The sequence below is a fragment of the Chlorocebus sabaeus genome, chromosome 24 (assembly GCF_047675955.1).
Source record: "Chlorocebus sabaeus isolate Y175 chromosome 24, mChlSab1.0.hap1, whole genome shotgun sequence".
Classification (NCBI taxonomy): Eukaryota; Metazoa; Chordata; class Mammalia; order Primates; family Cercopithecidae; genus Chlorocebus; species Chlorocebus sabaeus.
This window is the reverse complement of record NC_132927.1, coordinates 70793727-70817966: the sequence shown is the minus strand read 5'-3', so window position 1 is coordinate 70817966 and position 24240 is coordinate 70793727. Positions and strand designations below refer to the sequence as shown.

The 24240-nt window shown below is 47.6% G+C and overlaps 1 protein-coding gene across 1 annotated transcript; it reads left to right on the top strand.

Moving 5' to 3' along the window:
- The first annotated feature begins 532 nt into the window (after positions 1-532).
- SERPINA12 (serpin family A member 12) lies at positions 533-23420 on the top strand. The gene is made up of 5 exons (XM_007987707.3): positions 533-765; positions 11274-11940; positions 13634-13904; positions 20466-20613; positions 23043-23420. Exons 2-5 carry the CDS (start codon positions 11307-11309, stop codon positions 23232-23234), a joined length of 1245 nt encoding a protein of 414 aa, XP_007985898.3. The 5' UTR covers positions 533-765; positions 11274-11306; the 3' UTR covers positions 23235-23420.
- The last annotated feature ends 820 nt before the right edge of the window (positions 23421-24240 follow it).

Here is a 24240-nt window from a genome sequence, read left to right as displayed (position 1 = left end):
TTATGGGTCACCTATGTCTGGTACCCAGACCACAGGCCCAGGCCCTCAGACTTCCCAGAGCTTGGGAGTGGGGTGGGGTTGGATGGATAGGCTGCCTGCTCCCAGGCTGCACCTGGGAGGTGAGGCAGGGCCATGTGAACATCTATGCCAGGTGGCTGGTATTCTACAGCAGTGCCAGCGTGCCCACAGCCATTCCTGTCCTGCCCCAGGGAAGGAATCTGGGGTGGAAGATTCTGCTCAAAGAAGATCACAGGGATCAGGGCTGTGGAGCTGGGAGGGGATGGCGTGTGTCACTCTGGTTTCTGGTGCACTCACCTTTATGAAGTTTACTGGATGCCAAACACTCAGGTCCTAGCAGGCCAGGCCCTCATCAGTGAATCTACAGAGCACCCTGGGTGTACCTAGCACAATGCCCCTTGCTATTTGGGATGAGAGAGAAAAAGTAGGCCTGAGCTTTCCCAAGGGGTGAGGAAGGGAACTCCCAGACGCTTTGCTCTCTGAGTGAGACACTTGGCAGGGCCAATTAGCCAGGCTGATCCTGGGAAAGGGGTGGAGGTGGCAGAGGCAGGCTCAGCAGGTCATTGGGCAGAAGTCCACCCAGTTTGTAGACAAGGCTTGAGGGGCTGGGGAGCCTAGAGGAACGCACTTGGAACCTGGAGGCTGCAGGACCAGGACGGAAAGAGGACTAGGAGGCTGGGATCATCAACACCTGGGGAAGGCCAAGGAAGACCGACCTGAGGGGAAAGGAGGAACTGGGGAGGTGAGGTTAGTCCAAGGGGGAGTGTGTGTGTGTGTGTGTGTGTGTGTGTGTTGTCTGCCTGTTTCTCTGTCTTAGAGAAGAGAACCAAGGGCCAAGGTGATCACTCAGATAGACATTCTTCGTCCTTCTCATGCTTAGCTCTAGGGATGAATTACCAGTCTTGCCAAGAGTTCCATGGGTCCGTGCTGGCTGCCAAGATACTGTGGCCATGCTTTCATTTATCATCTACCAGAAAGCTATCCATGGAACAAGGGATTCAGAACCAGAAGATCTAATTTTTGAGTCCTGAATCTGCTAACTGTCCAGCTATAGGAAACTCAGTTTTCTCATGTGTAAAAATGGGTCTAGCGACACCTAAACTTACAAAGTTGGTGTGAGAAATACATAATGTCTATGAATAACCGTATCTACTAATATGTGTCTGGAAGTACCCTGTTCTGCAGAGACAAAAACAAAGAAGAAAATAAGATGACGAAAATCAAAGCTGCCCCACCCACAGTGTGTCAATGCATATTTACCCCAATTTTTTACCTTTTTGCTAACTGAGAAACACATGTGGTTACTTATTGATATATAAGAACTCTTCATTGTTAAGAACATTAGCTCTCTATCTTGTACATGTGCTCCGATTTGTGATTCCAAATTTTACATATTCTGTAGAGTTTTAACACATTGCATAAAGATGGTATATCCATATTTGCCATCTTTTCTTTTCTTTTTTTTCTTTCTTTTTTTTTTTTTCTTTTTTTGAGATGGAGTCTCGCTCTGTCACCCAGGCTGGAGTGCAATGGCACGATCTTGGCTCTCTGCACGTTCCTTTTCCTGGGTTCACGCCATTCTCCTGCCTCAGACCTCCGAGTAGCTGGGACTACAGGCGCCCGCCACCTCGCCCAGCTAGTTTTTTGTATTTTTTAGTAGAGATGGGGTTTCACCGTGTTAGCCAGGATGGTCTCGATCTCCTGACTTCATGATCTGCCGGCCTCGGCCTCCAAAAGTGGTTGTTTCCACTTTAGGTCTATTACATAAAGCTGCTATGGACATTGCAGTACACATCTTTGTAAACCCAGAAGCACTCACTTCTGTTGGGCATATACCCTGAGGTACAATGAATGGGTCAAAGGGTAAACGTATGTTTACCTTTTATAGATCCTGCCAAGCAATTTTCCAACCAACACATTGGTGTCGGTTTGCACACCCACCCGCAGTGTAAGAGAGTTCCACTTGCTCCACGTCTTGGTGTTGCCAGTCTTTTTAATCTGAGCTATTCTAGTGGGTGTGTAGTGAGTTCTTCCTGTAGTTTTGTTTTGCATATTTCTGATGATTAATGATGTTGAGCACCTTTTCAGATGCTTATTGGGCATTTGGATATCTTCTTTTGTGATCTATTTGTTCATGTCTTTGCTTAGTTTTTAAGTTGTTGTCTTTTTTCAGTCGATTTGTAGAAGTGCTTAAAAACAGGCGTGAGCCTTTTATCAGACACAGACATTACACATACCACTCCAAGCCTGTGGACTTGCCTTTGTGCTCTCTTAGGTACTTTTAGAGGAACAAGGCTCTTAATGTTAATGAACTTCCATTTATCATTTTTTAAAAATGGTTAATACTTTCTGCCTATCTCATGGTCACGAAGATGTTCTACTATCATTTGATACAAATTCTAGAAGAAAATATATTAATATTTGTGGGTTTTGAGGTTGAAAAATGTTAAAGACCAATAGTTTCATATAGTTCAATCTAATACCTTTCATATTTAAGTCTGTGACTTCTCAAATTAATTTTTGTATGTTGAGTAAAATGGTCACTGTTTATTTTTTTCCTGTATGGACATCCACCGGTTTTTTGTTTGTTTGTTTTGTTTTGTTTTCACCACTCATTGAAAGGATCATCCTTTCCTTTGAATTGCAGCGATGCCCTTGTCACATATCAGGTGACTTCCTGTGTGGCTCTTTTGGATTCTCTAGTCCATTCCATTGGTCAACTTGTCTGTCTCCGTGCCAATAACTTAATGCTGTAGCTTTATAGCCATCTTGATACCTGGTGGCTAAATGCTTTAAAAGACCTGGGAATCAGCAGGTGGGAATCACTTGCTTTGGAGTGGGATTCTCAACCTCTAGTACTTATTAAATTCCCTGGAGAGAAGTTCTTAAAAGTACCCTCACCCAGGATTTATCCCGCCTCAACTAACTCAAAATATCTAGAGGAATGTTCTGAAAATAGGTATTTTTAAAGCTCCTAGATGATTCTAATGCACTCCCAGGATGGAAACAACTGCTTTAGAAATAGGTTATTCTCATTTTACCATTAAAGAACCAGAAGCCCAAAGTCACATTTACAATTTCTGGAGGCATTAGATTGTTCACTCACTTTCTCCAGGATGCAAAATCCTTGATATACTTCTCTTGCCCTCAGTTTTCTCCTAGAGAACACCTACTTACCCTTCAAAGCCCAGTTTAAGAGTGCCCCATCTACGACGCAGTCCAGAGCACCCCAGCTAGGATCAGGGGCCTCCTGCATGTTCTCACCTCCCAAAGTTACCTCTACCTTGGCCCTTACCTAGTGTGACTTGTATCTCTGTGTTCTCCTGTGTTCCCATCAGACCAGAGCTCTTGGAGTTAGAGTGTGGCATGGTCATTAACATGTTTCTGGCATCTGGGAGATTCAAAGAGTGAGGGTGAGGACCAGAAATTCCTAGCTCCCCTCTCACCCCTACACAAGGCAATAATGTAAAAAATATTAGGCCACCCCTCAGCCTCCAGCCAGTGTCTTGGGCCCATTAACTAATAACAATAATCTCCCCAGGCTGGACAATCCCCTTCATCCTCCTAGCCCCCGATGAACACCAGGCATAAATCCATGGGACCTGAATCTTAACTACAGGCAGTCAGGGCAGCCTCAAGTCTAGGCTGAGGTCCCTTAATGGGCGTGTGGAGGGGGCTACTCCTTCCCATGCCTATCTCCTTCACTGCTCTCCACAGACATGCACCTCCTCCAGGGCTCTTTTTCCCAGGCAGGATGGGCCCACCAAGGTATAGCGCCTGGCTGGCCTGCAGCCCACCTGTGGCTACCCTCTTCCCGTGGCCTACTGGCCTTTGGCACTGTCTGAACTCAGGCATCCCCAGTGCTGCTCACGTCACTCAGTGGACATCCCCACCCTGGCCTCTCCCTGCAGGTCTCCCGTGGGAATTTGCCCTGGAGCAGAGTGTGTCTGGGGCAGGCAGGGAGGCATGGCCCTCAGACTCACACAGGCCTCACCCTGTCATTAGAGGGCAAGGTTTTCCCTCCCAAACCAGGGGTACAGACCTGGATTCTGGGTCAGTGTCCACCTCGCTGGCTCTGATCTTCCACCACTATAGACTCTACAGTAACAATAGGACCACCTTCACTCTTTGGTCTCAACCTGTCCTTCTATCTCCTCTGCAGCCCCTTGGTGACCAGAGCCGGCCAGTGTGAAGTCTCTTGTCTTGCTGTTCGCATGGTGTCTCTGACCCAAGCATCCCAGCAGGCAGGCCTTGCTCTCTGGACGAGGGAAGGTGGTGGCTCAGGGGCTTCTTTGGGGGTACTCTCTGATCTGGGCAGCTCCGGAACCCACATCCCCATAGCCTTGTTTGTCTAGGCCCTGAGTGCATAGAGTTTGTGGCTGAACCAGGCCTAGGAATGAACTAGTGTTGCCTCTTTCCAAGAAAGTTTCTCTGGGTTGCCTGCTCTGAATAGCGCTGGGAATGAGAGTCATGTCTTTGCCAAAAGCAGCAACCCAAAGGAAGGAAAAACACCACCCACGGCTCTTCTAAGGCCTCTGAGGTGCTTCGGTCAGATATGACCTACTGTGAAGCATCACTAAATGGGGAAGGAATACATGAATGTTTTTTCTGCTCACTGGAGTTCACTAGATAAAGCAGAATTGAAATAGGCATGTTGAACTTATTGCTCTTCCATCCCAGGATCAGTGGGTTTGGAAGGTTCCCAGACATCATCAATGCTTTTCTCTCCAAGAGATAAAACTGAAGATAAGAATTTTATTTTATTTTAAACCTTTGAAAAATTAATCCTAAAGTAGTATCTGTTTTTTAAAGACAATTTGGAAAATATAGAAAAGTAAGGGGGAGGCAGAGACAACAGAGCCCAGCCATAGTCTCATCACTCCAGCACAATAAATATACAATAGGAAAACAATTTGTAATTTCCATGATCATGAGCTTTGAGGTGAATTTTTAATTCCTGTTCTTCCTAATGGAACTTATGCATTTAGTTGTCTATTTGTCTCTCCTCGAACTTTTTCCCCAAAGGACCCCATGTGAGCTAAGGTAACAGAGGTGACAATTTGGAACACATGAAAAAATAGCAAAAGAAAATGGTGAGGGATATATGGGAATGACCCCAAGAAATTCAGTTATCAACCTGTTCCTATGGTCAGCAATGATGATATTTGGGTTGAATATTCAGTATTAGGACTCCAGGCTCATCTACTTGTAGACTATTCTGACTTCCATACCCAGAGAGAAATTGGGAAATAGAGTCGTTGCAAAAGGTGTCTACTGGAGTTCATTAGGGAAGCCACAGCCCAGTGGGCGTGGCCGGTACAATATCATGCTGCTGCCTCCACGGGTGAGGAGAACTCCTGGGGAGGTGGTGTGGCCATCCCAAAGCCTTCATCACCTGCCCACTCATGCCAGCTCATTTTATTGACCTTAGTCTTCCAAGAGACCATGGAAGTATAAATAATAAAGCAAGAAAGGCAGACGCATTTGGCTGGCTCAGTGGACTTCTGAATGTACTGTGAGTATGAGACCTTCCCTTTCAAAAGACCGAGTGCTTCTTGTCTATTCCACGTGAAGCTTTCTTCAGATTGAGGGAGGATATAGCACTACCCACAGGAGGGGGTATGAAAGGAAAATTCTAGAGGATCTCCAAAATCCAGGTAAACCCCTCTTGAGGAATTTGTTGAACGTCTTTGGCAGAGTGTTATGGATGTCTACTGCCAAGTGCTTTTCTAGAGAAAAAAGCTTCATGAATGTGGGGATGGGAGAGGTCTTGGGACATAAGTGGTGCCTCCAACTTGGGTCCACCCTTGCTGCATGATGCTGGCCACAGTCAGCCTTGTATGTGAGCTGTTTGGGAATCTTTCTCTCTCTCTGAGGACAGAGGCTACATCTATCAACTCACTGATTCGTGGAGAAAGTGAGGCCAAGGAGCCTGTTCAATGCATTTCTGCAGAATTGCCTTCACCAGCTGGATTCTCACCACTGATGCACATTGCAACCACAATGTCTTCCTTTGTCCACTCTGAGCCTCATTTTCCTCTTTATGGCACAGATAGTCCTGAAGTAGATGATCTCTCAGCCTTTCCAACCCACATACCCCTCCTCTTAGAATGCAGTCACAGAAGGGGAGGAGGACCAGGTCAGGCAAACAGCTGGAAAGTTCTTTAGGGTTTGGAGAAGGCTGTGGGGCTTGCTGGGCTGAGAGTCAGTCTGCAACACCAATATGGACCATTTCCTAGGCATTGCTGTAGTGTCCCAGTGCCTGACACAGAGTGAGGACTCAAACATATTTCTTCAAGAATGAAGGCAGAAATCTACAGGGCAAATTAAGAAGTGGAATAGGGACATGTGCTCCACTCTTTGTTTTCCAGGAAGGAGGAAAAAGTATATTGCTGTGGTCATCAGAGTTTGTTTACAGGGCTTCTCTTACTTCTAACAGGGGAGAGAAGATGTATCTTACTACCACTTAGTTCTAAATGTGCTTTTAAAAATAGTAATTTAATTTCTACTGTATATTGAGTGATTTCTTCTAAAAGCAATATCAGTCTTTTAAAACAGGTGAGCCACAGAGCAGGCCTGGAGTGGCTCTTCAAGATGGGGCTCTGGTGAGGGTCTTCTGTTGGGAGGCTAAGGCACATCTTTAGCAAGGATTCCTCAGATTTCTCAGCCCAAGGGAGGGCACCGAGTTTACCCAAGTGCTGCACACTCCAAGGGGCACTTTGAAAAGGTTCTGAGGAAAGGTGGCATCTCAGAGGGCCTGGGGTTCCTGGGGCAGGAAGGGGTTTCTGGGGCAGGAAGGAGTGTAGGAAGCATCTCCCCAATGAGCAGGGAACACACTGGCTGCCTGAAGCTCACTCTGTTGGTTCTCAAGACTTGGGAACTTGTCCAAAGTATTCTAAACATTTTGGTCTCATTGGCTTGAAGAAGGATATTACACCAACTCTTCCTAGCCAGTCAGTTTCATCCCAAGGAAGAGAGGGAGGGTGGTCAACTATCAGGAGAGGAGTGACCTGCCCAAGGACAGGGGGAGGTCTCTGTAAAGGAAACTGGTTCCAAACCACTGTGCGCTGAGTAGCTCTTCTGTAGCCTGTGTGTGCTCTTCCTGTTTAGGTATTGTTTCTTCAAACTGTGGAGATAATGGGGGAAGCACTCTGTAAATTTGGAAATATTATTATTGTTGAGTCTGCTGTCATCATTCACTGTTGCTTCAGTTGGCTCATTGGGACGGTGTGGGAGGTGGAAGCAGCACCCTCCCACTGCTACACGCCCTCTCGTGTAGACTTAAGCCACCTGTGCTACCTGCGCAGACGCTTCCCACCTGGTTTGGATCTGTCTTTAGGATGAATGACTTCCGGGTCAGTAAGGCACTATTTTATCTAGTCATAAGAGGAGGAAATTATTTTTCCAAATTAATAGGGAGCATGGGAGTAGGATGGTCAGAGACTTGAAATACTGACTATAGCTTTATGTGTCCTATGTGTACCCCATGGGGTTCGGTTTCTATCTTGTTCTCTTTTTTTCTTGGTTTTGTTTTAGCTTTATCTCTTTATTTATTTTGAGTGACAGCCAAACACACACAGATACACACATACACACGCACACGTGCGCGCGCACACACACACACTCCAAACTAAAAGCCAACAAACAATTTCTCAACTCAGGAGAGCAACATATCAATTGATTGGGAAATAACAAGTTGCTCAGCTATTTTAATTGATGGAATTAAAAATTAGCCTACTCAGGTATCTAACCCAACTGACAAATTTGGGTCAGTTTAAAGCCTGTGATGATAGATGGAAAGGCCCAGAATTGGGCTGGTGTGGGCTGTTTGGGGGAGAAAGGCCAGATGTTGGCACTCAGGGAGCCAGGGCAGGAGGCCTGGTGGGGACCGTTGTTGCACAGGCATGCAAAGGTGGGAGGGTGCTGAGACCTGGCCAGGCCAGGGTGTGGGCTGTGTCCCTTGGTGGGGGGCGGGGGGGGGCGGTGGCAGTGCCACCTAATCACCAGCATCTCATGGGGGAAGAAACCAAATTATCACCACCTTCCCCTCATTTAATAGATAAAGATACCGTAAGCCTGAAGGGTGAGGAGACTTGCCTTGAAACACCTAACAAACACACAAGTTGGGGAGAACCGCCATCCAGACCTGGAATTCCATAATCTGTTCTCGTTTCTGAAGCTTGGCAATGTAGAGAAAACTTGAGGGCACAGCGACTGAACATCACAGTAAAGCTGTGCGTGCCACAAAGTGTTCCCGGGATGGCGCTTTCTGCAGGTTCCTTCCCTGCTCCAGCCCTGCCCTGCCCGGCCTCGTCCCAAGGCTCTTGCCAGGCTGCTGAACGGCTTCCGTGTCAAATGGCTGTGAAACCTGCTGCTGAGAATGTTTTCTCAGCTCCTTGAGGGACATGACTTAACTTCTCCACTCCTAGGCACTGGGCACTTGCGTACACTCTGAATAGCAGAAGCTTCTGTTTTTAATCCAGGCAGCCTTTGTAAACAATGCAGCCCCCTAAACCCTGAGATGGAATCCTTCCCATTTTCTATTTTCTTTTGTTTATCTGAAGCATCCTTGGGAATTTTACTAATTTCTCTTCTACAGTCTGTTTTCAGACAGCCCATAGAGCCCTTGTTTATCACCAGCTGTTATTAAGTTTTACCAAAAAGTAGTTTTTGGGGGTGGAAGGTGCGTAGAGAGCACCTAGGTTCAGAGAGGGAAAGTGCTTCCTGGAATGTCACACAGCTATGAAGGCATGAGAGCAGAGCACAGAACTCCTGCCTACTTCATAGTCCTGGCATTTAAAAAAAAATGTATCTGCCCGTATTTGTGAGGATGTTTTTGGCTTCAAGGAAATGACCATGTAACTCAATGTCACTGGGGGTCCAGAGGCAGGGTGTGCTCTGGGGCCAGCTTTTTCCGTGACCCCAGCTCCGATTTCTCCTAAGAACCCTTGGATGCATCCTCTTCATGCTCTGGCTTTGCTTTCGAGTCACTTCCCCCATGCGGCAAAGTTGCTGTTAGTCCCTGCCTGCCATACCTTCCTGCCCAGGATATCCCAGGAAAGAGACAGGGCAGCACCCCAACATTCCAACAAACAGTCTTGAAATCCTCCCTCATTGTACCTTTTAAGCCACATGCCCCTCCCTAAACAAGTATCAGGGCAGAAATTCCCACCTGCAATGATTAGATGAGGTCTGGCTCCTGAAGCAACCAGTAGCAGGAGAGTTGAGATGCCCCTGCACCAATCAGGCCCTCCACTGGAGTAGGGAGGAGCTTCTGTCCCTGAGGCACATGGGCTGCCTGAGAGAGGAGTATATTACTGAAAATAAGAAAAAGAAAGAGAAGATGAGGAGGAGAGGATAAGAGGAGAAGAAGGGAAGGAGGGAGAAGAGGAGAAGGAGGTGGATGATCTATTGGGAAGTTGGGAGAATGGATGCTGAGGAAGCAATGAGCATTATTCACTGGAATTTTCCAATACTATACTACAAACTCCTTGAAGACCTTTGTTGTGATCAAAGCTCTATCCACAGTGCTTGGCATAGAAGGATTTGGACATGAAGAACCTGGGAACTGGGGACACTCCCAGGTACAAGCCCTGCCTAGTGTTCATTCATCTGCTTATTCAGTCAACCAGAAAGAGCCAGGCATGGGAATTGAGCTGTGCAGACCCTGTTGGTGGCTGACCCAGTTCCCCTTTGCTGGTACTGCTGTGAGGGTTGGCTGCTGACAGCTCACAGTGGCCTTCCCCTCTCCAGACAATTGTCCTTGGCTGATAAGACCTAATTGACCCTGTTATGTACCATGACCTGCATCCACAGGACAGATCACAGCCAGCAACTGACTGATTCTGTCCAAAAGGCCAGCCTGGAGAGCCCTTCCACTGTGGACCAGGCCAAGGCTAGATGTCACCTTGGCTCCTTCCCTTTTCCATCCCACTTCCCTCACTTTCCTACAGGCTCCTGCTGAGACAACTGCCTCAATACATAACATGCACCTAAATCCCCATCTCAGGTTCCGCTTCTAGGGAACCCAATCTAAGACAACCATGAATAGCCTTTACTGTGGACAGGCTGACTCTTACCCATGAATTACAGACACACGAGATATAAATCACAGGAAGAAAGCAGACTAAATGATATAACAGATGATCAAGTAAAGAAATCTGCCTTCATTTTACATGTGAATTGGTGTAACCATCACTGACAGTAGTATGTCCAACCAGAGAAATCAATAATTAGGCCAACATACTTTTGGCATCTCTCTGCAGCATTAGGACTGGAGATTAAGGGCATACAGTAACTAAAAGTCTTGTCTCCCAGAAGCTCACAGTACCGTTGGAAGATATCAAAGCTGAGAGGTGGGTGAAAGGAGCAGCAGTCCAGCGCCAGGCAGACCTGGCTGTTCCTCTCCCATGGTGCCATCGCCTTCCCTCCCTGGGAAGGGTATAGGAAAGAAGGTTTCCTGGAGACCTAAGTCCTCCTTGAATGAGCATCCACCACCTAGAGAACATATGCGCTTAAACAAAGGGCTTGATCTCTGCAAATTAGTCATGATTCTTTTGGCTGAAGGGGAAAAAATTCACCTCAAACCAGCCAACTCTAAAAGGGAAATTTATTGGCTTTTATAACTTGGAAACATGGAAGTGGGTAGTAAATTGAGGTAAAGCTTAGCCCAGGGTCTCCGAAGATGTCTTCGGATGTGTCAGTCCATTTCTGTCTTTCCACCTCCCTCTATTGCTCTCCTCTCCTACATGTGGAAACCATGGCCACATTCAGCTTCAGGGCTACTTCACAAAGTTAGCTGCCTCAAAGTTTAGGGGCTTTTACATTCCCTTAGAAAGACACTGACTGGTCTGATTTTGGTCCACACTCTCGTCTTTAACCAGCCAGTGTGGCAAAGGAATGAAGTATTATGACGGTAGGTCTGGGTCACATGCCTACACTACGGGGTATCCTCACTGTGGTCCAATGGAGGGGAGGAGAGCTGTTCCTCAAAGGAATTGAGACACTGTTTCCATAAAGAGGGTACAAAAACAAGAGATGTCTTCTACATTCAGTCCTCCTATTTACAAAATGTAGAAAGTCATTTCTAGTCCCCAGGGTGACTACAAAGGTTAAACGCTATGAACGGGTCAAAGCACTCACAAACTGCGATGTACAACACATACTAGTCACTGTATTTCTTCTTTCATCTGGTCTTCCTCTGGGTTACTTGTGGGCGATGGGGTTATCATGTTCTTTTTTTCTGCTAACCTCAGGTCTACTACTCAACAAGATAGTCTTCAAGGAAAATGAACCCCACGCTGGGCCTGGCTATTTTTCTGGCTGTTCTCCTCACTGTGAAAGGTCTTCTGAAGCCGAGCTTCTCACCAAGGAATTCTAAAGCTTTGAGCCAGGCCCAAGGGTGGAAGGAAAGGAAGGCAGCCAAGGAGCTTACAAGGCAGAACATAGATTTTGGCTTTAAGCTTCTCAAGAAGTTGGACTCCAACAACCCTGGCAGGAATATCATGCTATCCCCTTTGAGTATCTCTACAGCTTTCTCCTTGCTGTGCCTGGGTGCCCAGGACAGCACCCTGGATGAGATCAAGCAGGGGTTCAACTTCAGAAAGATCCCAGAAAAAGATCTTCATGAGGGCTTCCATTACATCATCCACGAGCTGAACCAGAAGACCCAGGACCTCAAAGTGAGCATCGGGAACACGCTGTTCATTGACCGGGGGCTGCAGCCCCAGCGTAAGTTTTTGGAAGATGCCGAGAACTTTTACGGTGCAGAAACCATCCTTACCAACTTTCAGAATTTGAAAATTACTCAGAAGCAGATCAATGACTTTATCAGTAATAAAACCTATGGGAAAATTAACAACCTGATCGAGAATATAGACCCTGGCACTGTGATGCTTCTTACAAATTATATTTTCTTCCGAGGTAAGGTTTTTGGCATGTTGGTGTGGAAAGAATAGGATGACCATTAGACTTGGGTTAAAAACCTGGGTTGGCCACTGTTTGCTCTTTGACCTTGAATTCATATGTCATTTATCTCTCAGAACCTCACTTTTCCTATCTATAAAATGGGTACCATGATACATAACTCATCATACAATTATCAAGATTTAAAGTGAAAATGTATGTGAAATGAGCTTTATGAAGTCTGTCATTTTCATGATTAGTGATTATCCTAACACAACATTGATTATAGAGGTCAGAATTACATTTCGTTCCCATCTCTTAGATGAGAAAAAACATTCAGAGAGAGATTAACTGACTTACTCCAAGTTACAAAGCCCATCATTGAGAGTCAGGACTGGAACCCATTTCTCCTGGCCCTAGCACCGTGTGCTTTCCAGCACTTTAAGCAGACACCTGAGATGGTGATTGTGTTCATTATGGTGATGGTGATCACTTGGTGGGTCTTCTTACATATAATATATATGAATTCTCCTTATCAGACTTTATGTATTTCCCAGATCTGATGGAGAGAGACAGAAAAAAAAGACGGAAGAATATTTCCAAATTTCAGCTTTATCCCCCAACACCACACAGAACACATATACACAGACAGGTTGGCCAAAATAGGTGAGAATCAGAGGCCAACACCCATCAGTCCAGATAAAATCACTGCTGGAGTGTTGGGAACATGGTACTAAATATAAAAAATTGAGGGTTCTCAAAATCCACAGGCAGATTGATGGCTAAAGAAGAAAAAAGGTGACCACTGGCAGTCTAAAACCTCGACGTGCCTAAACCAGAGAAGGAAAAGGGAGAATATGGAATTTCCTGAAATCCCTATGTCCCCTAGATAACAATAGGAATAATAGTGAAAATAACGATGCTGATGATGACTAGCACCTACTCAACCTCACTATACACAGACACTGAGCTGTGCTGCCTTATCCCGCTACATGTCAAGGCATCCCTATGAGGTAGCTGTCAATATCCTCATTCTACAAATAAGAACACTGAAGTCCAGGGAGATTGAGACACTTACCCAAGGTTAACCCTTGGTAACCTTTTGGACAGGTAGATAGAACAGTGAGGCCAGGATTTGAACTCAGGGAGTTGGCCCTACAATGAGGACTCTCGGGTGGCAAGTTTGAAAGACCCAGGTCTGAATTTATGCCCAATAGGTCGAGGTATCTTCAGAGTCCAGGCACCCAGGCTTCAGTGTTCACTGCTCTTTGGCAAGCTCCCAATGGCAGCCTGTTTTACCAGTTTTCTTAGTTCCACATGACAGCAGCTCCTTCAGGACTGACTCAGATTAGAATCAAGCATTTCTACTCACATCAGACTCAATTAGCCGTCATTAATTGTAATGCAGTCCCCTCTGTTAGGACATACTCAGTGGGCTTTCTCAGGCTTAGGGGAACCTGGGCTTATGGTAGTCTGCTTTTCCCCTCTTAATTTAGCAGTCTAGTCCTGACTTCTTTGGGAACTAATAATTGCACCTGAGCCCATCTCATCAGAAATCTCCAGGACGTGGAATGAGGGCAAGGACTTCCCTGATACCCCAGAACATCCCTTTCACCCTGAATCTGTGTGGACAGAGACTAGTGGTTAGTTGGATTTAGTCACCTTTTTTCCCATGGGATAATCATGTCATTTTGTCTTTCTTCAAACTAAGCCAGGTGGCAACATGAGTTTGATCCAAATGTAACTAAAGAGGAAGATTTCTTCCTGGAGAAAAACAGTTCAGTCAAGGTGCCCATGATGTTCCGTAGTGGCATGTACCAAGTTGGCTATGATGATAAGCTCTCTTGCACCATCCTGGAAATACCCTACCATAAAAATATCACAGCCATCTTCCTCCTTCCTGATGAGGGCAAGCTGAAGCACTTGGAGAAAGGCTTGCAGGTGGACACTTTCTCCAGATGGAAAACGTTACTGTCACGCAGGTAAAGTGGGTGCCTAGCCCTCGCAGCTTTTTCCTTCTCCTGTCTTCCCTCTTATTTCTTCTCTCTGAGCTCTTACCTCATGGCCAATTCCTCTTCTGGGCTCTATAATAAACTTATATCATGGTGAGAAGTAGACTGGGGAACAAATCACAGGAATAGAGTGAAGTGCTTGACTCTTTGAGGGAGATTCATCAAGACTGTGAGAGCACAGTAGATGGAGTCTCAGTGGAGGGTGGTGGTCAGGGAGGACTTCACAGAGGATATAGTATTTGAGCCAAGTCTTCAAGGTTGGGTGGCAGTCTGTGTGAAAGGGGGAGGAGCAAAGGAAACTGCAAGGACAAACACGGGCTGTAAAAGAGAGCTGTGAGTTGTGAGGAGAATGATGTTGTCAACTGTGGTGTCACAACAAAACCCATGAAGTGTCCAAAGTAAGTTATACAAACAATAGCTGAAGAACCAAAGAGAGTAAATATTTTTCTTTTAAAACATAAACTGATATTAGATTAATGCTAAGCCTACAGAATTCCTCCCAGGCACTTGCTTACTGATAGATTTTGGGGGAAGAGGTAAGAGTTGGTGTTCGGTTTAAGTCTTAGGGACTTAGTGTCAGCATGGACATACCTAGTGCCTTGAAAGTGGCTGGGCTAGTGGCCTCTAGTGGCCAGAGCAGTGAAGGGGATGTAGCAGAGTGGGCAGCTTCCCCTTGGACAGGTGTCAGATGTCCCCTTCTCTGTTCTTCTCTTTCCCTCTTCCACCTTGTCCCTGTCATCATTCCCCATGCCTCTCCATAAAGGTATTTACTGAGAACCTCTGCCACACCTAATGTCCTGTCAGGCACCAAGGACGGTTCCAGGAGAGGTGCAGATGATCCTAGGACTGAGCTTAGTAACCCATGGGTGGTAACTGAACTGATGCAACTCTTTTCCTGCGGAACACGGCCTTGGAGGCACTGCAGAATGCATCTCTTATATTTAGAGTGAGCCGCAGGCTCAAGAAAGGGAAATTCTGATTCCGAATGCTTCCAATAAAGTCACGGTTCTGGGATGGGGGAGCGCAGTGGCAGAGCATCCCGAGAGAGTTGCCATCCCTTGAGATCTGCATAGCCTCACCTGCCCTTCTCACTGGGAACCAGGGAGCTGCAAGGGTTGGCAGGGTTCTGGCCACTGAAACAAAAGGAAGGGTCCAGGTTACAACCTTTAGCTGAGACCTGATTTTCTCATCTATTGGTGTTTGGACATAATATTGCCAACATCACAGTACTCTTGAGAGAATCAAATGTGCCTTAGGAAGCATTGCCCCACAGAAAACACACCCAAATGCAAGTTCCTCTCTCCTTCTCCTTCCCATTGGCTAAAGAGGCAGAGCTCCAAGGTTCTCAGCAGAACTTTTGAACTTCTGGTTTATTGAATGACAGGTGTCCTGCAAATCTGACCCTCTTACCCTCAGGTTGAAGCTCTAGGGTGGCTGCTCCTCCACTGAAGAAGATGTTTCCAGTGGGAAGGGCAGGTGAGGCTGTGCAGATCTCGAGGGATGGCAGCGCTCTTGGAATGCCCTGCCACTTAGCTCCCCCCTTCCATAAATGTGACTTTATTGAAAGCATTCAGAACCAGAATTTTCCTTTCTCGAGCCTGCAGCTCACTCTAGATATCACAGATGCATTCTGCAATGGCCATGTTCCGTGTGAAAGGAGTCACATCAGTTCAGTTCAGTTACCACCCATGGGTTCCCCCATGTTGTCTCAACATGGGGACATCCCAAAGGGACTGACATGTTTCAGCCTGCACTCTACAGAGTTTTAGAGTTCATAGGGATGTCTTGGGAGATCTCCCTAAGGAATTCGGGGCTGTAGAAGGTGAAGAGAAGGTGAGAAATGGGAGGAATGCCAGGTCTTCCACTCCTGGCTTTGTGAGACATGGACTCCAGAATATGACGTTTCCTGTAGGACTCAAATTACAGTGGCTTGAGACCCTGCAGTTGATTTGCTGGACCTGCCGTCCTGACTGCACTCCAATCCCATCTCCAAGCCATGTCTGACGATTTCCCCATGGGGCTACAGTTCAGGTGGTGCACTGGGGGCTTCATGTTCCCCTCACCGAGGCCCTCTGCAGCCTCCAGTGCTGTGATCACCATCAGGCCGCCACCAACCACACAGAGATGTTCCCTGGGCACTGCCACCACCTCTCTGGCTTCAGGCTTCATCTCCTTTTGCACCTTTACTCAAGAGTGAAATAGAACCTTCGAGATTTTCTGTAGGCCAGTGCCAGACTTCTTGGAGGTTTGGGAATAACAGAACCAAAACTCCTCACAGGAACCCAGGATAACTTAGAGTGCATAGAAGTGGTGTCTTGTAGAGTCCAAGTGTAGGCTGCTCTCAGCGTCTCTTCCAGGGCACCTCCTTCCATTTATCTAGTGCCTGCTCTGCCTCCCCTATCCCTCTGGGACTGCTTCGCGCATCTCCATGACTTAAGGCCAGACCTCCTCACCGGGAGGGCCATGGAGAGGAAGGTTCCTCTCACCCAGGAATGTCTTGCCTACCCAGTCACTTCTGGCCTTGGAATGACAGACAGGGTAATGTCTACCTTCCCAAGAAGAAACTCCAAATCCTCTTGCAGGACACGGGGCTTTGCTCACGGTCCCCAAGGAATTACATTTGGTTAGAACATGATAGGCAAATATTCCTACTGTCTGAGCTCATTATTTCTGGGAGATAAGTGGTCAAGTTGCTTTGATCTACAGGTGAGAAGCGTAGTCCGGACATCTCAGTGGTCCGCTATGGGGTGGACGGGCTATCCCTATGTGTTCTTCCTGCAGTCCCCTCCAGATGGGAGAAGACCCTGAGCAGAAAAATCACCTTTTCCCTAAAAGAAGTAACCAAGTCAACAGACACACACCAGTTTACATGTGGGTAGAACATGTCAGAATTTAGGCTTCGGATGACTTCCACCTGGCCTCTGTGCAGGAGGCAGACACCTGCTTTGGATTTGCATAATTTGAGGCCAGGTGCTCCTCTGATTTCGCCAGAGGAAAAGCTCTATTTCCCAGGGTCCACCTTTAGGAGCAGACAACTGCTGGTGGTTTTGAAATAGCCATTGTCATGTTCAGAAGTGTTGAGGGTCCACTCCCAGCCTGGGCACCCCACACATTTCTGTACATATTGGTATATGCACTCACTGCCAGCAGCAGCTGCATTTAATGCCTTCCCATGTTGGCACAAACGAAAGCAAATCTCCCCATTAACGCACTGGACCTAGGGCCCTTCGCTACTCAGGAACATCACCCTAGAAATCCTCTCCTCACTTTCCTACATCAACATATGTTTTTCTCTCTTCTGAATCATTTCCGTCAGGTACAAAGATGCTGTTATCTTCCATCGCATCATGAAACCTCGTAGCGGGCCAGGGATAACTTACAGCTCATAGGAGTGGCTTCTATGCAAGAAGACCAAGCAGGTGTCTGCCTTCTGTGCAAGCAGACCTGTACGGCTTGTGCTGGCCTGCAGGAAATCTCAATGCTCTTATTTTTCCCAACATAAAAGTTTCTCTTGACCTCTGCTTTCCCCTAGTTATTCCCCCATTTCATCACTCCCCCTTTGCAGGTGAATACCGTGAAGCAGTTGCCTCTGTTCACAGCCCCTAGTTCCTCTCATCCTTTCCTAAATCCACTCCGGTCTAGTTTCTGCACCTACTTCTCACAGACAGCTCCATTCCCAGGGTCTCAAGGGTGTCTGTGTTGCAGAGTGCAGTCAGTCTCAGGCCTCGCTGTTAGGCTGGTTGGTGTCCCCACTTCCTTAAGGCGCTCTTCATTTGGCTTCAAGCTCTCCACTCTCACGGCACCTCCCACCTCTCCCCTCCTCAATCTCCTTTGCTGGAGACCCCTCTCCTCCTCCAGGTCTCAGAGGTGAGTGTCTCAGGGCTCAATTCCCAGCCTTCTTTTCTGTGTATGCTTACTCCTGAGTGCACAGGCTCAGAGCTTTATTTTTTTTTTTTTAATTTATTTATTATTATTAAACTTCAAGTTGTAGGGTACATGTGCACAACGTGCAGGTTTGCTACATATGTATACTTGTGCCATGTTGGTGTGCTGCACCCATCAACTCGTCATTTACATCAGGTATAACTCCCAATGCAATCCCTCCCCCCTCCCCCCTCCCCATGATAGGCCCCGGTGTGTGATGTTCCCCTTCCCGAGTCCAAGTGATCTCATTGTTCAGTTCCCACCTACGAGTGAGAACATGCGGTGTTTGGTTTTCTGTTCTTGTGATAGTTTGCTAAGAATGATGGTTTCCAGCTGCATCCATGTCCCTACAAAGGACACAAACTCATCCTTTTTTATGGCTGCATAGTATTCCATGGTGTATATGTGCCACATTTTCTTAATCCAATCAGAGCTTTAAACACCATCTCTATTACCATGACTGCCATGCTTCTAGCCCCAGCCCCTGTTCTCCCCCAAACTCCAGAGTCATGGATCTTTCTGTTTACCCAGAATCTCCCCTGTATGTGTAATTGGAGCTTCGTGTCAACATATCTAGAATAGTGTCCTGATCTGTCCCCAGGGAGCCTCCCCAAGCCTGCCCATCTCAGTCAATGGTGACTCCATCTTTTTAGTTGTTCAAGCCAAAAACCTTGGAGTCACCCTGACCACTCTCAAATGCCTCATTCCGTCTGCCAGGAAACCCCTTTAGCCTACAACAAACTACATCTGGAATTTGGTATCTTTCCACTGTCTCTATGGCTCCCAACATCGGACGACCACTCTAGCTTCCAAATGGTCTCCCAGCATCAGTTTTGCCCATCCCTACTTGACACACACCACCACCACCAAGAGTATACTCTTAACAGAGGCAACAGAATGATCGTTTTAAATCCTAAGCAAGACTCTGTCACTCCTCTCTTCAAAACCCTACAGTGACTGCCCATTTTATTCAGGAAGAAAAAAAAAAAAAAAGCTTAATTTATCTAATTCCCTTGCATGCCTCAAGGTTTGCTCAAACTTTGGACCGATCCCTGATTTCTGCAAGTTGACCTATTTATTTTTCTCCATAGCACTTACTGCCTTCTGCATATTACCAGTACATGTATGTAGGTTTAGGTGGTACTTTTTGCTACGTTGATTCTATCCCCTGTCTTCCCTGCTAGAACACACAGTCAGGGGCAGGGATCTTTGCCTGTTCTGTTCATAGATGCATCTCCAGCACCTAGAACAGCACCTGGTATACAGTGTGCATTTAATAAATGTTTGTTGAGTGAATGAATTAGTGGAAAGGTAAATCAGGGAGTCGTCGGGTCTGTGGATGATATTCAAAGCTGTGAGACTGAATGCCATTCATGGGGAGGGAGTGAAGGTGGAAAAGAGAAGGGGACCAAGGTCTGAGTCTTGGAACAGCAGCGTAGCTGGTAGAGACAGGTGGGGTGGAGCCAGACAGGGTCAGGAGTGGTGGGGAAGGAGGAGAAGCCTCAAGGGTGGACTTGGAACGCTTCACCCTGGGGAAAGAGATTACTGGCAGGTGCGGCTCACTGAGAGTTGACTCTGGGATGTGGGGCTGGATGTCAACGGTGACTCTGGAAAGAGTAACTTCCATAGAAAGTTGAGGTCAAAGAGCGGACTGCAGTGGACTGAGGCGATCGTGGGAGGGAGTGGAGATAGCTAGCAGAGACAACCTCTGCTACAAAGGGAAGTAAAGAAATGAACTGGAAGCTGGAAAGGCAATTCAGGGCCAAGACAGATGTCTTGGCGTTAGTTTTTGAGGATAGGGTGCAGCCTTCCCCAGAGGAGGATCAAAGGGGCACTGTTGAAGGATGATGCAGGAGAGAGAGGACACATAGGCAGGAATGAGGTCCTTGGGTAGGTGGGAAAATAGGGTGCAAGGCCAGGTGAACAGGAGTCCAGGGTCTGCAGGTACCTCAGGAGACCCTGGCCCCAGGCTCCAGGCAGGAGGCTGATCGCGGTTCAGCCACAGAGGATGTGAAGTTGCTAGTTGGATGTGAAGTGCTAAGCGCCAACTGTCTGCTGAGCACCTTGTCTGCATTTGCCTTAGCACCCCTAGTGTCTCGGGAGAGGGATGATGATCAGCTTCCTTCTCGCGTAAGTGACTTAGAGAGGGAAGGTCATTTGCCCCAAGTCACAGAGCTCATGAGAGGCAGAGTGGATTTGAACTCAGTTCTGTCTAGCTCCAGATTCTGGGTGCCCTGTTCCCTCCAGCGTCAGATATTCCAGGATCAGGATGGGCTCAGGGCTCAGGCATGGCAGTGACTACAGTGGGGACATCGTCAGTGACTGTGACTGAAGGGGCTCTGAGACAGGGGGACTTGAGACTTGAGAACACTCCCTGTAGAGGGCTCTGGGGCAGGTGTGCTGGGAGGCAGGGACACTGTTCCGATTTGCTTACAGTGTTTTGAAACCAGGGTCCCAGGGTTAAGGAATCCCTTCTCATTCTGTGGATAGAGAGAGATTGGAGACCTTTGGGGCTGGGAGGACACATTTCATTTGTCATGTATCCTGAGGCCTGCCCTGCAACATGACGGGACTTAACCACTCACCCTTGTCGTGTCAATTCCCCAGGGTTGTAGATGTGTCTGTGCCCAGACTCCACATGACGGGCTCCTTTGACCTGAAGAAGACCCTCTCCTACATGGGTATCTCCAAAATCTTCGAGGAGCATGGTGATCTCACCAAGATCGCCCCTTGTCGCAACCTGAAAGTCAGCGAGGTAAGCCTGCCTAGCCTGGACTCCACTCCCTGCAGCACAGGGGCCTTCGCCCAGCCCCGGGCCAGAGCCAGGGTCACAGTGGCTGTCAGAGCCAGGACTCCACCCACCAGTTGGGGCGGCCATGAATCCAATCCCGTGATACTGAGCAAACCACATAACCTCCCCCAGCCTCATGCTTCCAGTCTTTAAAACTGCTGCTATTTTGGAAATCTATTCAATGTAGCAAACGTTGATCAAGGCCTGGAACAGTTATCAGGCCTGGAACTGGTCTAGATCTAACCCAGACCCTCTCTCAAAGGCAACATGCTTCTCTCTTTCTTTCTTTCTTTCTTTCTTTCTTTCTTTCTTTCTTTCTTTCTTTCTTTCTTTCTTTCTTTCTTTCTTTCTTTCTTTCTCTCTCTCTCCTTCCTTCCTTCCTTCCTTCCTTCCTTCCTTCCTTCCTTCCTTCCTTCCTTCCTTTCTTCTCTCTTTCTTCCTCTCTTTCTCTCTTTCTTTCTTCTTTCTTTTTTTTTGATGGAGTCTTGCTCTGTTGCCCAGGCTGGAGTGCAATGGTACATCTTGGCTCACTGCAACCTCCACCTCCCAGGTTTAAGCAATTCTCCTGCCTCAGCCTCCTGAGTAGCTGGGATTACAGGCACCCACCCCACTCCCAGCTAATTTTTTTTTTTTTTTTTTGTATTTTTAGTAGAGACGGGGTTTCACCATGTAGGCCAGGCTGGTCTCAAACTCTTGACCTCAGGTCATCCACCCATCTTGGCCTCCCAAAGTGCTGGGATTACAGGCGTGAGCCACCGTGCCCAAGGCCGCACATTTTGTATGAGTTGGCGTAAGCATGTGCTGCATAGGAAGAGATGACCAAGCAAAGGGGCCTGTGGCCTCTGGCAAAGGTGAGCACCTGATTGCCTGGGGCCGAAAGAGAGCAGCATATAAGTAAGGTCACCAAATTTAGCAGATTTCATACAGGATACCCAGATAAATTTGAATTTTAGGCCGGGCACAGTGGCTCAAGCCTGTAATCCAAGAACTTTGGGAGGCCGAGACGGGTGGATCACGAGGTCAGGAGATCGAGACCATCCTGCCTAACACAGTGAAACCCTGTCTCTACTAAAAAATACAAAAAACTAGCCGGGCGAGGTGGCGGGCACCTGTAGTCCCAGCTACTTGGGAGGCTGAGGCAGGAGAATGGTGTAAACCCAGGAGGCGGAGCTTGCAGTGAGCTGAGATCCGGCCACTGCACTCCAGCCTGGACAACGAAGCGAGAGTCCATCTCAAAAAAAAAAAAAAAAAAAATTTGAATTTTAGATAAATGATGAATAATTATTTTAGTGCCAGTATGTTCCGAATATTGCACGGGACATACTTACACTAAAACATATTCATTGTTTATCTTGAATTCAAATTTCACTGGATGTCCTGTATTTCACCTGGCAACCCTACTTTGGGGTTAAAAAGGCATCGAAGGAAGGGAAAGATTTCAACGAGCAGAGATGGGTGCGGGAGTGGGTGCAGCAGTGTGGCCAAGGCTGGGGGTTTTCAGATATCATGCAGTAGTGCGTGGTGGGGATTAGGTGCTTAATGGAGAGGAAGTGGGAGGTTCAAGCCAGTCTGGGAAGGATCCAGCTTGCCAAGCTGAGCCCGCTGCTCTGAATCAGATGGCACAGATTCCACTGTATTTTTCACATTGACATACGAAACACAGTTAGAATTTTCTCACTTTTGAGCTTTCCTGCCACAGACTTCCCACAAACATTCAACACCAGCTCTGAAGGTCTTGTTGAGTTTAATGGCTCGTTTTGTGCTGTAGTTACGTTTACTGATAGCTGTGATTCTAACACAGGATACTGTCCTGTTTTCTGCAAGGAAAATTGTGAGAATTTTGCAGACTAGAAAGAAATGTGCAAGGATTTCACACATACCCATCAGCTTCCCAGTACTGATCACCTGTTTACAAATGTTGATGCCTTTGGAGTGGATTTGGGATGCAAGTCATCTCAGAGCTAATCCAGAATCTTCCTCCCTCTTAACCATCCACCAGGTGGATGAAAGGAGGTGCTGGAGGCTTCAGGGTGGGGATACCACCACCTAACCTTCACCCAGCTACAGCCCAGTAGACCTTTTCTGCCACGGCTGTGGTTGATGCTTCCTTGTAACCCATGAGAAAGAGAAGCAAACCCCACTCCATCTCTCCCTGCACCGACCCCTGTAACTGATGCTCTCCCTGCACCATCTTTTCCTTCATGCGGCATCTGCTTGTCGAATATTCTCCAGCATTAATGGCAAAAGAGCCAGAAACCCTGGAGTAAACCAAGTTACTGCTGTGCTGGACAGCTTGGACCAAGTTGTCTCGCTCTCTGATCCTCTCTGGGCCTCCGGCCACCATGGTCGCTGAGCAGCTTGGCAGTCCCTGACTTTGCCTTTGGCTTCCACAGGCTGTGCACAAGGCTGTGCTGAAGATGGATGAGAGGGGTACGGAGGGGGCCGCTGGCACCGGAGCACAGACTCTGCCCATGGAGACACCACTCGTCGTCAAGATAAACAGACCCTATCTGCTGCTGATTTACAGCCAGAAAATAACTTCCGTGCTCTTCCTGGGAAAGATTGTTAACCCTATTGGAAAATAAAGGAGAATTCCTGCTTGCCGCAGACCCCGAACATGGCTTGGGGTTGAACGTGTTCCGTCTTCCTGAGATGGAAGTGACAGGGACAGTTCAGCTTAGCCCCTCCCCATCACCATCTCCGTAGACTGCCCGAAAGAGCAAAATCGCAAGTTCTAGGAAGTCCTGTGGCCCGTTCCCTCCCTACCCATTCAAATGCTGGGATTCGATGCCCCACCCACTCGGTGGCATTCTCCTCTCCCCTCCGGCAGGCAGAGGGACTCTGTAATTTAATAAACAAACGTTTCTCCCCACAGCCCTGCCCCAGGTTAACTGGCTATTGGTGGATAATTTGGGGAAGGTATGGGCCACCGCAAGTACCTGGAGACTGGAGAGAGAGACTGGGTTCAAATCCTAGAATGAGGTATCTTTGGGAAAGCCACAGACCCTCTCTGGGCCTGTCTTCTTATTTCTGAAGTGAAGGTCCTGCCACTCCCTTTGGGGCTCCGAGGAAGCTAGTTCAGCGCTTTAAAAAAAGTTGTTCCCGCCTCTGTGAGCCCTCGGCCAATTATCTGTCCCAGTGTGTCCACGTGGGAGCTCTGGGCTCAGCCAGCATCCAGGTGGATGGGGAAACAGGGACAGGGCCAGTCCAGCCCCTCGGGCAACATTAGAAGGACGAAGTCTAGAGTAGCAGCTAGAATTTGCCGCCAGCTTTATCCATTTCAGGCACAAAAAGAACGTCCTGGCACCCTCCCTCCCCTGTCCCCTCCTTATCTTGTTGTCAAAGGTAGATCCTGCGGTTTAAACCTGTTAGCAAGTTCAATTGAAGAGTGAGTGGCTCCAGAAAATGCGGCCCTGCAGGGCCGCCTGTGGCCACTAGAGGGCACCAGGTGCTCGCAGGGCCGTGCACAGGTCCCCGGCCTGGGGCAAGCTCCTTTCAGGCATCTGGTTCCTTCTTCTCCTGCAGGGAATTGCCAGGGCTTCCGGTGTTTGGAGAGGAGAGGATACTTGCTGGCTTGGCACTGAGAAGCCT